Source organism: Rhodamnia argentea, chromosome 3 (genome assembly GCF_020921035.1).
Source record: "Rhodamnia argentea isolate NSW1041297 chromosome 3, ASM2092103v1, whole genome shotgun sequence".
NCBI lineage: Eukaryota > Viridiplantae > Streptophyta > Magnoliopsida > Myrtales > Myrtaceae > Rhodamnia > Rhodamnia argentea.
Window position 1 is genome coordinate 23,062,054 of NC_063152.1, and position 15,942 is coordinate 23,077,995.

At 40.2% G+C, this 15,942-nt stretch overlaps 1 protein-coding gene across 1 annotated transcript; it reads left to right on the forward strand.

Annotated features, from left to right (window-relative positions):
• Positions 1–1,229: 1,229 nt before the first annotated feature.
• On the forward strand, positions 1,230–5,210 carry LOC115731285 (potassium channel KAT3-like). The gene is made up of 11 exons (XM_030661941.2): positions 1,230–1,764; positions 1,857–2,072; positions 2,169–2,324; positions 2,415–2,472; positions 2,572–2,889; positions 3,152–3,391; positions 3,573–3,671; positions 3,758–3,790; positions 3,871–4,056; positions 4,138–4,696; positions 4,913–5,210. The coding sequence occupies exons 1-11, from the start codon at positions 1,586–1,588 to the stop codon at positions 5,044–5,046; spliced, it is 2,178 nt and encodes a 725-aa protein (XP_030517801.2). The 5' UTR covers positions 1,230–1,585; the 3' UTR covers positions 5,047–5,210.
• The last annotated feature ends 10,732 nt before the right edge of the window (positions 5,211–15,942 follow it).

Below are 15,942 nucleotides of genomic sequence, written 5' to 3' on the forward strand. Positions count from 1 at the left end.
TAAGATTTAGGACTTAATTGTACTTTTTAAAGGTTTTAAAACTCAATTGCACTTTCGTGATAAATTTTGAGACTTTCGACACATTTATCCTTATTTCTAATGAAGTGGACGAAGCTAAATTAGGCTATAGAAACACTATAGAGCTCATGTGATGATGTTGGGACGAACAACGAAGTTTTGATCTGTATTCTTTCTTGAAATGGGGTCAATTTGGCTCTATTCCAATTTAATTCAAACTTTTAAATTGGAACCTCGAAATCGTAACGGTATGTTTTTGTAGAATAACGATATGGATGCAAAGATTCATTTGGAATAATCCACAAAGTTATGTGACAATGTTTGGTGCTTAAATATTTATCCCAAACTCAAACATCTCTTATGGTTCATCACATCAATTTGTAAACTACTAGCCTCATGTACTTAAGTCACTCTTTGATGAAACAGTGCTAGAACCACAAAGATCGGTAAAATAATTAAAAAGTACCGTTGAAGAACCCAAAAGAATTTATCATCTAAAAATGTTTTGAATAAGTGCGAAAAAGAGTAAGAAGGTCTTTACAACACCAGTTTTGCAAAATCAGTCTTCGTAAGGCCGACATCATTTATCTCAAAAAAAAAAAAATTACGAAAAGTGTGTTAGAAGTACTAAAATTTGTTAGAAAATGCAATTAAGTACTAAAACTTTTAAAACAAATATAATTATGTCCTAAAACTCGTCTGAAGAGTAATCGAGTTTAAAACTTATCACGAAATTGCAATCGAGTTATATGACTTTCAAAAAGCGCAACCCACGGAAGAATGACTCGGTTGCACTTTCGTGATAGTTTTTAGGATTCGATTGTACTATCGTGGTAAGTATCAGTGCACTTATCCCAAAGAAAAAACCGGGACAAGTCCACGTGGCATCCATGACAATGAATTTCCCACCTCTAAAATCTACTGACGCTGTCTGGTCCATTTGGGATGTTGATATGGAAAACACCAACATATTTTCACCCAAAATCTGTCCTTGCAAAGGGGCCTTGGTCTAGTGACATACGGCTCCTCTCCACATGGGCGACCGTGCGTGCGTAGATGATGGAGTTCCCCACCAGCGGAGCTCCATCTCTCCATTACCCCCAGAAGCATCATCGCCATTTCCATTCTTTTCTCACCACCTTGTTCACAGATTCTGCTATCTGTTTCCCAGAGCATGTTCCATCAAATTCCAACTGTATCGCCGAGAGCAAGGCCCCGTGTCCGCCACTTCGGGCCGTACTTCTTCTTTTCACCTCTGTTGATCGATCGAGATGAAAGGTTACCTTGAGTTTTCGTGCGCTCTCTCGACTTCTCTCTGTGTCACCTCGCGACTTCTTTTCTTTTTGCCTCCATAATGGAGCACTAGCTGTTGCATAACCCAACCAACTTCTTCTTTTCACCTTCATGGGTTTGTCACATGTGAATCAAGGAAAGCACCTAAAAAGTTGCCCCTTGCCCGTGTCATCGATCCTCCACTTCCCCTATATAATCGCTCCGGAGAGCCTTACTGACCGAACCCAAAAGTTCGACAGCTTCTACTGTATCCCAACAATTTTTCGCCCCTGACATGTCGTTTTCCTGCACGAAAAGCTTCTTCCAACGATTTTGTGTTGATGAGTTCCACATGGACCGCGTTGCCCCTGGCAGTTTCTTCTCCAGTGATCTCCTCCCATCACTCGGAGCTCGAATCAATCAGACCACTAGGCTTCGGAAGTACATCATCTCGCCTTTTGCCCCTCGATATAGGTGTAGATTCTCGCCTTCCTGAAACATACATTAAGTGTCCCTAGAAACCATTACTCCAACCGGCTAATGTGTTTACTGATCCTTCTATCCAGGGCATGGGAGATGTGGCTCATTGTTCTGGTCCTCTATTCGGCGTGGATCTGCCCATTTGAGTTCGCGTTTCTGTCTTACAAGATCGATTCCCTGTTCATCATTGATAATATCGTCAACGGGTTCTTTGCCATCGACATCGTTGTGACCTTTTTCGTGGCATACCTCGACAGCCAGTCCTATCTCCTAGTCGATGATCCGAAGAAAATTGCTCTCAGGTAATGAAGATTACATCATCTTCAACCGCTGGTTCAAGACAAGTTTTTACTCTTTACAGAGCATATGCCTGAATAATCATTGCATCTAACATTCAGGTACTTGTCTACCTGGTTCATTTTCGATGTCTGTTCTACTGCACCGTTTCAGTCAATCAGCCTCCTCTTCACGAAACATAGTGGCGGGCTGGGCTTCAAGGCGCTCAACATGCTCAGGTTGTGGCGATTACGGCGAGTCAGCGCTCTGTTCGCGAGGTCACTCATCAAAAAGAAAACGACTCCAGTTTCCTACAAATCTTTCCGTGACGAATCCTGATACTCACGAGCCACTTTGCTTTTGTACAGATTGGAAAAGGACATTCGGTTCAACTACTTTTGGACACGGTGCACCAAGCTGATCTCTGTAAGCCACTCTGCAAAACTCTCTCTACCTTTCAGGGCAATAGGAAGATCATTTGGTCCCCTCAAAGCCCGGGTTTCTTTTGCCCCCTGGCATGTTTAGGTAACCCTCTACGCTGTGCACTGTGCCGGATGCTTCAACTATTTGATTGCGGATAGATACCCCGACCCGAAGAAAACTTGGATTGGCTCGGTAAACCCGGAGTTCAAAACAGACAGCCTGTGGGACAGATATGTCACCGCCATGTATTGGTCCATTACCACATTAACCACAACAGGCTATGGAGACTTGCACGCGGAGAACCCCAGGGAGATGCTATTCGACATATTCTACATGCTTTTCAACTTAGGATTGACATCTTACCTCATCGGGAACATGACAAACCTCGTCGTGCACTGGACCAGCCGCACCAGAAACTTTGTATGGCTCTTTCCGTTGTTTCCTCTTTCCCTGTCGCAGTGGTATGATAAAATGTTACGAGGAATTACAATTAGGCCTAGGACAGTCGGAACATTTCCCTATTGCAGAAAGATAAATGTACGTCCTTCACACACAACAACTAGGAATTTCGTGAACCGGGTTGAGAATCATGTCGGATTTCATTTGTCGATGTACACTTATTTCGTACAATCAGGTTCTGTTCTTTGGATTTGCTAACCAGAGGACTGCTTTTTTGCCACAGAGGGAAGCAGTCAGAGCCGCTTCGGAATTTGCTGCGCGAAATCAACTCCCCTCGTGCATACAGGACCAAATGCTCTCTCACCTCTGCCTCAAGTTCAAGACCGAAGGCCTGGAGCAACAAGAGACCTTAAACAGCCTGCCTAAAGCCATCCGTTCGAGCGTCGCCTACTACCTCTTCTTCCCAATTGTTCAGAGTGTCTATCTTTTCAAAGGGGTGTCCAATGACTTCCTTTTCCAGTTGGTAATACCTCGAACACGGTTCAGACTTGCGTTTTGTCGTCAATTTCTGCTGCCCCTCCTAGGCAAATCTGCTATTATTCATGACTGTCCTATATTTTATCGACCGACCGCCCAAGTCAATTGTGCTTTCCTTCCTGCATCCTACAAAATTGACATATTTATCTACTTTTTTCATCTAAAAGGTTTCAGAAATGGAGGCCGAGTATTTTCCGCCGAAGGAGGACGTGATGTTGGAAAACGAGGCGCCTACATATCTTTACATACTTGTTTCAGGAACAGCGGTAAGTACACTTGCGCCCCTTCCATGTCCTTAGATCCCAAACGATGCCAAATTTTGACTTCCCTAGTGCAAAAATCTTGGTTTCAGGATCTGATATCCAACAGGGAAGGACACAATCAAGTGAGAGCACGTGACCTTAAATGACAGTAACTTCATTCACTCCATGAAGTTTCGTGGGATGCTTAACACGACTTTTGCAGGTTCTTGGGAAGGCGGTCACAGGGGATGTGTTTGGGGAGATCGGAGTTCTGTGCCACCGGCCACAGCCGTTCTCGGTTCGGACAAAAGAGGTCTCGCAGATACTAAGGTTAACTAGCACTTCACTGGGGAACATCATGCAGGTTAATAAGGAAGATGGTCATGTCATCATGAACAACCTCTCCATGGTAATCTAGGGTACTCTTGGATACATAACCATAGCATCTTTTGTGAATTCAGAGTCTGATTAGGTTTAATTGCATCCGCAGAAATGGAAAGGATCGGAATACTTAAGGTTTGCTTGCCCACGAGATGATGGACCGATCTATGGCGAATGGGTTGACAGAAGACAGCCTGAAGGGGCTTTCCTTTACTCCAACTATGAAGACAGCACACAGGAAGACTTGATAATGCCAGAAACGCAGGAGTCAGATCTCGTAAAAGCAGTCTATACCAACATCGCTAAACCGGAGAGCTGGGACCCGAGCATTGATGACATCTTAGTTTCTTCTTGTGAAGATAGAAAGATACCAGAGGAGCATAGAATCAACTTCATTGGGCCCGAAATAGGTACAAACACAATAGATGTCCAATGCAAGCACGGATCCCTCGGGGAACCAAAGCTAGCGAGATTCGAGTCGAGAAAGTTGCCAGGAGTGCCCAAACCAAACAAAGAGAGGATTTTATCCAATGTTGTGGTGAAACAATCAACCAAGAAAAGAGTCACCATCCATAAGCAGGTCCCAAAAGATGGTGGTTCATCATTGAGACTGCCCGCAAAGTTGATTGTCCTGCCGGATTCGCTAGAAGATCTGCTAAAAGTTGCTGGTAAGCTTCATCCGAATCACTTGATTTTCAACGATTTCACCGACGACGAACTTGAAAACTCCGTCTCATAATACGTTTCTCATTACATTCTTCATGTTTGCTGAATCACTTCAACAGATGCATAGAAGATAATTTATCAGCAAAACTATGTAATTGTGAATGCATTGCTTGTTCTCTCTGTCCGTTTGTCATCCTGAAAACGTGTTAAAACTGCAGGAGAAAAGTTTGGATGCGACTACCGAACTGCCAAGTTAGTAAACGCAGAGAATGCAGAAATAGACGACATCGAAGTCATTCGAGACCATGATCATTTGTTTTTCCTTGAGAACATGGACCATCCAGAGACATGACAATGTGTATCGCCACTAGCCTCCAGCTTGTAACCTTTAGGCAATGTGCATAGTGATCGGTCCGCGAAAATTTTACTACCTTAACGTTCGAGTATTGACCGGCCGGACCAACTAATGTGGAATAGTTCAGCCAACTCAATGAGAAGTACGTCCCTCTTGGTTGAGTGATCCTGGTGTCGCGTTCATATCTTGGTAAATGGACAAGCATCCACCGCATTCTGAACCGAACTATCCGTTAGGAGACGAACCAGTTGATTGGGAGAAGTTTCTCCTATATATGATGGATTACAGAACCGAGGTGAATTTATGGAGGGTGGTGATATGTGCTATCAGAATATCAGTTAATGAGATAGAATGGTGCAGGAAGAACATTACCTTAGCTTCGTAGGAAGAGAAGAAATAGATTGAATCTGTCACCCGTTGAACTGAACGGGTTTAAACATGCATTCCAATATCTCATCCCGGGGATAGATCATCCAAAGAGAGTCCAAGCCTAAGCCAATCAAGTATTCATCAATATCTATTTTCACTCAAAAACTTAAGCGATCGATATATCCGCCAACCAGTTATATAGTAACTAATCCACACAATCAATCTTTTGAGGTGGGGCTTATTTCTTTTTAGACCCTCCATGGTAAATCTTCTTCTCACTTAGTGATCCTTATATATTGTTAGGCTAGCTTCCGTTTAGTCCAAGCAGGTATGTGTACCAACGTACCTAAACTTGAATCTTCATATCGTTTTGTCAGTCTGCTGCGACGGCATTATCTCCAACCATCACACCTATTATCGAGCATTGACTATCCCATGATGACGCACTGAACCCGAGATCATGTTGTTACGCCAAAATTACTGCCATCATCGATGGGTCGTGATAGCAAATCTTCATTCGATAATCATTTTGATCTACAAGATACTTTTTTGATTACTTTACACGAATACACGCCGAGAGTCCAACAATCAACTTGGTCCCAATACAATGTGTTGGAATACATAGCAAAAGTATGATACCTTGTCCTCCTGATCATCACACACGTTGACTAGTCCACCTTCCAAAACGATCTTAACGGCACATTCTCCCATGTCGACCCAACAAAGCTTAAACCCAACACCATAAAAAGAGGAGCAAACCTCTTTACCATATGGGCGAACACCCTATCGAAACATGACGTACACATATTTTATCAATGAATAATAATAACAGACTAAAATCACGTTTTAAAAGTAATTATAATTCTTCAAGATTAAAATGTTAAACCGAAACTATACATCATTCTAGTATAGTAGCTTAGACAAGTTGAAAAGAAATCAATTAACGAAAAGAAACTCTTAAATATAGACAAAAAAAAAAAAAGGGATAAAGTCATTCTGGAAAAATTGGTTCGATGAATAGTCAGGTGAATCACTTTACAATTTACATTGCTCTTTTGTTCATTTGCGGGTATCGCCAGGTGAATCACTTTACTCATTTCTACTGGGCCTGACTAGTAGGAGTATTGAAAAATTAGGCTGTACATCTATTGGGCCACACCTTTGAATCCAAAGGGGTTATTAGAAGAGCTCAAGGGAGATCTTAATAGCAGGTTGATTACACCTACGACCAACATCGAAGTAAGGTTAATGTAAATAGGATTTCAATTGATGAATATTTAAACGAGACATGAGGGATAGCCATAATTTTCTCAAACCCCCATGATATATGGGGCTGGGCAATTTCCATGGCCAACCCAAAGCTACATGTGTTTTCTGGTCTTCCTTAGTCTTTCTCTTCAATATTCTTTGGTTTCTCTTGTTTTCTATCTTGCCTCCTTTTTTTCCACCTCAAGAATCATTGTATGGTAGGTTCATCTCTACATCTGGTGTTCATAATTTGCAGGGTTAAGAACTCTTGAATTTATTAGAGGTTTTAGTTTATGTAATAGAATTGTATAACATCTCATATTGTGACACTTCGAATTGCAACCAATGAAAGATGCCCTACTGAGTCCAATGTCATAGAAGCTAACACTCACCCTGAAATGACCACCCCCTTGTGTGATTACTTAAAGTACTTCTCTTATGGTGTAGTCCACGTGGAATGGTAGGGATCGTTAGAGATGGTATCAGAGCAAAATCCTCTCTAATAGGCGTGTCATTCGTGGACGCACTAGGCTCATGCCCTATCTGCAAGGGTGGGGAGCAATCGCCAAAGCAAGAGGAATCGGGCAATGTGCGGCTCTTGGCAAGCTTTCAAGAAGATGGAGGCGCAGGATTGGTCCGAACCACACATCGGATATGAAAAATACGATCTAGCTTAGGAACTATAGTGTGGGAGTAGCCCTAGATTAGGACCACCTACATAGGTCAAAGGCCATTGGATATTTCAACAGCTTTGAAACATCTTATGAAAATAGTTTTGAGAGTGATTATGACCTCATTGAAAGCCATCACCTTGCAACAATTTTGCAATGGCCATGTAATAGTTTTCTAACGGTTATATAACAGCCTTATAATGATTTGTTAACATTTGATTTATTTCTTCTTAAAGCATGTATTATTTTACAATGGCATTATAATGTTTTATTAAAGGTTCTTTTTCTTTGAATGTATAAATGAACTTCAAAAGATAATCTTAAAGAGACACGAAATCGAAACGGAGAATTTCCTTTTCTTCTAAAAACTTTCTTTTTCTTACTAGGTTATACACATAACGTTGTTTCTGTTCCTTTTAATATTTAGTGTGGAGTATAGAAGAAGGGTTGTTATATTTTAAGAGGATAGCCACTAGAAGTCTATCGCACTAAGTTTCATACTCCGAGGAATGAAATTATTCTTAAGGACAATGTTTGCCCTCGCCGTGTGACATCCTGAATTTCGATCCACTTTCAAAGTTGTGAATGAATGAAATGTCTCATTGATGTATTTCAGTTAAATCTCACTCATAATTAATCACTCTTGAGAAGATTAACCAATGAGGAATGGCTAGATAGGAAAATCAAGTACGTGGACCTAAAAAATTGATCCTAGATTGACCCATTGGCCATAAGGATTGTCGAGGGAATATTTTGGACCATTATAGGCCGATCCTAGAAAGGTTAAGAGACGATTTGTTAGTACTATACGATTAGATCACGGGTGATTTCGTTTGACTATGTATGGGTTCCGAACGTCCTTAAATCATTTTCCAACGACCATGTCCTTCGGGACTAGTGATTGACCCTCGCAATTACATGATAACCAAAGCCACTGTGACTCGAGTAACTCTGAAACGTGATAATAATCACGGGTCGATATGCGTAACTCTTAAAAGCCGCCCGTTGATTTGAGATACACTAAAGTTGCAATTGATCAATATTAACCACGAATCGAACTTCAAAATTAGACGTCGGACTTTCGAGGATTCCAATATTAATCTTTGGACATCGCGTCATCTAGAGCATGTGTATTTCATGGTTTGCTCCAAAGTGTTCAAAAAAGTGAAGTTCAAATAGGAAATGACCCTTTTACCCTTAGGAAATGCTCTTTTCTCTAACTTAGTAAGAGGGCATTTTAGTCTTTTTACCCCCTTTTGTAGCCGAAATTATTATGGGCTAAGTGTCCACTTATGAAGCCAATTTACCAAATTGTCCTTCTTGAATTTTAAGAGACAAAAAGGAGTGAATTATTAGTGAACCCCATACGTTGTTATCTCATCATTCAAGATCAATCATTCTTTGCTAAATATCTCATCCTAAAAATATCTCAATCTATCTTATCTATCCATCTTCTTCATCTTCTTCATTTGGACTAAAATTTTCTCTCACTTCTCTCTCTGTTTCTTGCCTTGGCCTAACCACCACCCACACGCCGCCGAATCGTCGCCTCACGCCGCCACCCTCACCGTAAACCACCAGCCACCACCAAAAGCCCCAGCTACCGCCGTTGAGCCTTCCGAAGCTATGGAACCACCGTGGATCAACGCCGGTCAAGAGGGTGCCGCCGCTTGGATTTCAATTTTCGCAGCTTGTTGGCCTTAAGTTCTTGCTAGATTTTGAGGTGAGTGAGCTTCTAAATCTTGATTAGATAATTAGGTTGCTAAATGTAGTAGATTGAAGTGATTTTGAGTGGATTTGGTGTTGAATGTGTTTTTGGGAAGTTTGGAATCAAAATGTGAGACTAGAGTTAATCGAGTGGTCTTGATTTCTTGAGTTCATGATGTGATTGATCATGTGGTTGAGATTGATTTTTGCTTTAGTGTGATTAGATTGTGTGGTTCCAATTGATTGTTGCTTTGATGTGATTAAATCGTGTAGTCCCGATTGATTATGTTTTGATATGATTAAATCGTGTGGTCCCGATTGATTGTTGCTTTAGTGTAATTAAATCATGTGGTGCGGATTGATTGTTGCTTTAGTATAATTAAATCGTGTGGTCCCAGTTGATTGTTGATTTAGTGTGATTAAATCGTGTGATCCCGATTGATTGTTTCTTGGGTGTGATTAAATCGTGTGGTCTCGATCAATTGATTGATTGAGAGGTTTAGTAAGATCGTGTGGTCCTAATCTGTTAATTGGGAGTTTTAGTAAGATCGTGTGGTTTTGATATGTTAATCGGGAGGTTTAGTAAGGTCGTGTGGTTTTAATGCGTTAATCGAGAAGTTTAGCAAGATCGTATGGTCCAGATTTGTTGGGCAAATGATTTGTTTAGATCGTATGGTCTCGAATTGAGAACCGAGTAGATCGTATGGTAAATTGTAGCGATTACGAGCGATATGATGATGTTATACCCCGAGGCATTATTACGCGGGATTTTGTGTATAAGAGATCATATTATACCCCGAGGCGTTATTACGTGGGGTTTTGTAATCATCCCGAGGCGTTAAACGCGGGATATTAACCTAAGGCGTTAAACGCAGGACTAGAGTACTATAATGGCCTAAGGCGTTATTACATGGGTATGTTCTTATATTGTAGCCCGATGCGTGTCAAGCGGGCTTTTAAACAACTTAGCTCGATTAAAGGCGTTGTGAGTTAGAGGAATGATATGCTTTTAATTCTTACATCATGTCGTATACTTTTGGTTGGGTTGGTAATCTTTTTAGAACTGTCCGCCTAGGATGAATCTAGAGGCACTATCGCCCTAACCTAGATTTAGGAACTTACTTGCTAAGATTTATTCTCACCTCGTCGTAGGTTACCTTTTTTCATACCCCCTACCTTGATCATGAATGATCCGTCGCAGCGTTTTGGGATACCTATGGACATAGAGACATTAGTTACCAAGTATCCCGTAGGAGAGGACAATGAATACTTTAGACACGTCACCACCGTTTGGGTAGATGAGGGAGGCGATTTTTAGAAGCCCCATACCTATTTAGCTTGGTCATATAGACATGTGGATCTATCGATTGGACTGCTTAGAGGTTTTGACATTCCCTACGATGGAATCGGGGGGTTGGGACCCCACTTAGGTTGCCCCTCTTGATGGCGATGTGACGAGCCTAGACACTAGTCTTGAAGATTTGAAGTCAATCCAAAGCCTATGGAGCCCGATCGGGATGTGGAGATAATGGAGCCCTCTGATGCGGGGGTTGATCCAAAATTGCCTTTTGAGACTGACGATGAGGATGAGTTAGGAATGTCTTTAGACGACAACGGAGACATGGCTTAGGATAGTCGCCCTTTGTTTTTTTTTTTTTTTTTTTGGAGTATCCTCCTAGTAGAGGAGCTAGGCTTCGACCACTTGATCTTTTTTATTATAGATGATCCTAGGCTTGTACATATGGCTTTTGAAGCCCTGGGTTGGTTGTTGTAAAAGATATATGTGTGTGTGTGTGTATATATATATACATATACACACGTACGTTTTCTTTTACTATCCCAAAGCATCGTATAGCTTGGTTTTGTATGGAGTTTTGTATTCGCTTCCGCATATGCTTTTCATGCGCGTTTAGTTCTAGTTGTTGGCTTTTGGTTCTTGGGAATTTGTATATAACTGTGTGGCCAGGTGGGATGTTGGCGTACTCATAGGGTTCGGGGACGTGACACGATGTTGGTTCTAATTATTATTATTATTATTATTATTATTATTATTATTATTATTATTATTATTATTACCTTATTTTTAAAATTTTTTATACAATAATTATATAAAAAGTCATATTTTGACCAAAACGACATCATTTTAGCCACGTCACTGTCACGAAGGAGAAAGCAAATATTAAAAAATTCACGTTAGCTTTTTCCGTTAGCAAAATTGGATAGAGTTAACGGAAGGACTCAATTGCACCAATTTGACAAATTTTAGGACTCGATTATACTTTTATGTCAAGTTTTGCGACTCTAGTGAACATATCCCAGAAAGGAAAAATGAAGAAAAGAAAAAGAGAGAAAAACCAGGGACAACTTACTTGACTGATATCGTTTGCACAACCTTTTATCTGTCCAAATACGAGGGGGTAACTTTACCTGGACTACGGGATGCTGAGTTTGAACTATTTCAAACTTTTTTTTTCCTGCCCACTATCGTTTATCATTCAACATGGAAATTCTTCATTTGACAAGTTTAGTTTTTTTATATAAAAAAATGACATAAATAGCCCCTATACTTTGATTTATGATGCAATGTCATCCTTATACTTTTAATTCGTTCATTGTGATCTTTGAATTATATCTACATGTTCAATGTATTCCCTCAACTTTTCATAACAAAGTCAAATAAGCCATTCGGTATTATTCACAAGTTTTCATAATTAAACTACTGTCCAGATTCCGGAATATTTTTTCATCAATTCATTTCTAAAATCAACAAAAGAATATGCTATTTAAGTTATATCGGATTCATATTCCTTTTATTCTAAAATTTTAATGTTTTCATAAGAATACTTAATAACAATATTAATTTATCGATAAATCTGTCATACTTATATTAATTTACATTTTGTTCCTAATATTTTAGAGGGATATATTTTTTTGTTTCGTGCTTTCTGAATTAAATTTAGTTAAATCTATATTAGGAAATTAAAATAGCATTGACTATCAATCTTTAAATGGGGCTTGCCTTTTCCTATAGACATAGTAAGCTAAAATATACTTAACTAGATCTATCGTGATAGTTATAAAGACCACAGAGGTGAAATAATAATAAAAAAAGATAGCCATATTTTTTTGTTGTTTTAGGAAATAAATTGAAATGAAAGATATTATAAAATTCGGGCAACGGTATAATAATGAAAACTTTTTACTTTTCATGGAAAGTTGATGGACTAGATTGAACAAATTGAAAGTTCATTGACTAAATTGAAAATTCAGGAATACTTAAAATACCATATTGAACGAATTAAAAAGTTCAAAATGACATTTCGCGTCGGGCAAAATGTCAGGGATTGTTTGTCTCATTTTTCCTGTTTTCGGCGAGGGTTCAAAATTCAGAACTCTCTCGCGTCATTTCCTAGTTCAAATCTAGAAAGAAAGTATTGAGACTCTTTTATTGTTTAGGTTGTTATTCCGTGCATCATTTCAAGAGATTCAAGAAAGGAAGAATGCTTCGTGCTTTACTGAACCCTCTCCACAGAACAACTACAGTTCACCCAAGACCCCAAAATGACCCTTCATTAACGGGTCAATCCAAATAAAATAACTCCTCTCTCTCTCTCTCTCTCTCTCTCTCTCTGCGTTTCTCTCTCTAGACGGTGCAATAGAAACCCTAGTGATCACAATCTCCAATTCTCTTGTTTTCTCCAACCCAATGCATCACCACCCAAAGCCCCACATCCTTCGATGGGTCAACTAAAGTTGAACTTCACGTCATCCCTCCTCCTCTCGCTGGTCCTTTTCTTGATCGTCGGTTTCCCTTCTTCTTCCAGCGGAACCTCATCATCGGCCGCCGCGTCTTCAGGCGCCACTCCACCGACTCGCCGACAACAGCTACAGGAGTTCCGCATCAAGAATGTGCCCCCGCCTCCGTTCCTGGACAGAGGATACCACAAGAAGAGGAAGGCTGCGAAGCGGAAACCGCCGACTGATGACCCGAGGACGAGGCCGTTCTCGGTCATGCTTCCCAAGGGTTCTGTTCCTCCTTCTGGTTCATCGCCATGCCACAACGACAACCCTGTCGGATCGGTTGCGGTGTACTGTAGCCTCTCGACCACAAAAGGCCACCGATCGAGGCCGTGAGGAAATCGGATTACCAGGCGACTATGTAGAGAGGAAATAAGGTGGTTCGTATGATGAAACTTCCTTTTTTAATTTTTTTTTTATGTTAATTGTCATCCTTTCTTTTTCCTTGATGCCATTTCTTTTCTGGCTCGCTCTTGCTCTTGTTTCTCAACACATACTCGTGAAATCAACCCAGGATGGTTGGGTTGTTCGTACAGTCATCTGATCAAGAACCGTGCGATTTCGCCTCTATGATGAGATAATGAACATGAAATGATGGCAGCAAACATTTATACCAACACTTTGCCCTAAAATTTTCGACTCTAATACTTCTAGAATCTCTTCTTTGTTGTTGTCTCTTATCTGTTCTATTTCGATTCATTTTCTCGTTTCTGTTCTTTCGGTTTTTTTTTTTTTTTTTTTTTTTGGGCTTTAGATTCATCTCTACAGTCTCTCTTGGATTTTTTGAGTGAACGAGTCCAAGTTTTTCTTGAGGTTCAATTCAACTTTACCACATGTCTTATCTTTTCCTGGGCCAACAGCTTACTGGTTAATAATAGTACACCTATTCAAGAAAGGCAAGAAGACCTATTTCCAGTAGTTAAGAGAAGGGTCTAAGAGCTTATGGTGTAAATGATACAATTGCAGAAAGCTCATTTGGCTAACCATTAGACAATCCTCTCTTGGTTTTTGCTTCAACATCGAAATTAGATAAAACAAGATTAATGATACCGTCGTCCAGTTTGTGCTTGTTAACAAACAAGGCTGAGTACGAGCGCAAGTAGTTTCTCATGCCCGCGCCAGCTCAATTAGTTTTTTGTTTGGTCATACAACTCAGTTAGTTGAATGGAGGATCTTATGCTTCAAGTAGGGTTTTTATCACAGTTAGTCTGCTCATGTTCTATAACACTCCAATCTCACGTCCCATGAGAGAGTTTGTGATTGGATATTTCGAGGGAAAATAACACCACAAGTGTCATAACTATTATACGACTGTAACTTAAGTGTTATAACTTCTTTTCGATCACTTGACCATTATAACTTTCTTATGACGCTCACTTAAATGCCATAACTTTTTTTATCACTTGAGTGACGTAAAATTTCTAAATTGATCACTTGAATGTCATTCGTTTTGAAAAATATTCACCACAAGTCTCATGCCACGTCGGATTTTGGATACTTAGGTGAACTGTTTTAAAAAGTTTATGGCACTCAAATAAGAGCCGTACGAAAATTATGATATTTGTCGTGCTCTTATGATGATGTTTCAATTTTACACCACCTAAATGGTCACCATCTTGAGCACTTCTTTTGGGTCTTTACCCAATTGATGTGGTTGGATATTTACTATTTTTTCCCACAATATACTCACCTATATATTTCAATTATCTCGTTTCGAATCATTATTTCCATTTTAAATTTTCTTCCTTTTTCCCATATACCCTAAGATTGAAAAGAAACGAACATGACATGGGGTCAGATTCTCCACGGCAAGTACAAACAATCCAATATTTGAGCATCCAATTCAAATTTTGCTCGCATCTTATCTGGTCCATAGGATCAATAAGGTTAAAATTTACCTTATCTAAAACGAGGTTTCTCATCATAAACAAAGTACCAAAAACGAAAAACAGAAAAGCCATGTACACACATTAAAATTAGAAACCAAATGGGTATCGGAAGCAATGGATTACGGCTCATCAGAAGCGAGACTGAAATTGTGGGTCGGCAATCTACAACTGGCAAATAAATATTTGTTTGGATACAAACCCTAAATCCCCCTTGAACGAGTGAGCTTTCCTGAGTGTACCACGCCCTCCCGGTCCAGAAAAAGAAAAGAAAGAACGAATTGAGTTTTCTATGGAAATCTGACCAAGTCAAATGATAAAATGATTTGACAAATTGGCGGATCTCTGCAGTCGAGTGCTTTTGACATTCCCCTCCTTCTCTCTTATTCTTGCTCAAGTCACCATAATTTTCAATGCCACGAAGGATGGGAAACCAAGAAAGTAGCCGAGATGTCTGTTGCTTTGACTTCCAAGTATCTAAGTCTTTCAATAAAGGTCAAAAAGTTGGTGTTGAGCCTAAATATGAGGCGAGAAATTTGGGAATTAAGCATGTGAATTCGCATCGTCGGTGGGGTTCTTTGTTTCCTTGTGGACGGATCTTTCCGTGGCGTGTACTCAATGCAGGCAATGTGATGGCTCTCTTTGCAATGCTTTGCGCGGTTCACAATGCATCGGTTCGGGGTTCTGTAATCGAACCATGCATCCTCCCGTGTGAATACGAAAAGGGAGCAATTGACATCCGGCGTTCACTCGAGTTTTTTTGGAATATTGGACCCTTTTATGGCGCTTGTGAAAGTACTGGACCTTTGTGGCCGTCCGACCCCGAGTTTACCGGGCATCTTGGAGGGGCTTCCACCAAGCCCCCACCCTCGCCCTTCAGAGATAGGAGCGCAAAAAAAGTCTTTCGAAACATATATGCCATGGTTCCTTCTTTGTGGTGCTTTCCCTTTCCACAACAAGTTGGTATCGGGCACAACGATGGAAGAAATTTGATGCCATTGGATATTGACATCTAAAGAAGGGATCTTCATGGGTTCTCCGTCATGCGCGGATCACTTTGATATAGGAGACCACAGAAGTGTCTCCTACTTTGCTTGAAGATGATTGCAGATCAGGGTTAAAATGTGTCAATACAAAAGAGTATCTTGCTTTTGTCTAAGGGAGGGGAAATATACAAAAAGTCATAGACAGATACGTTTTTGCAATAGTACCAA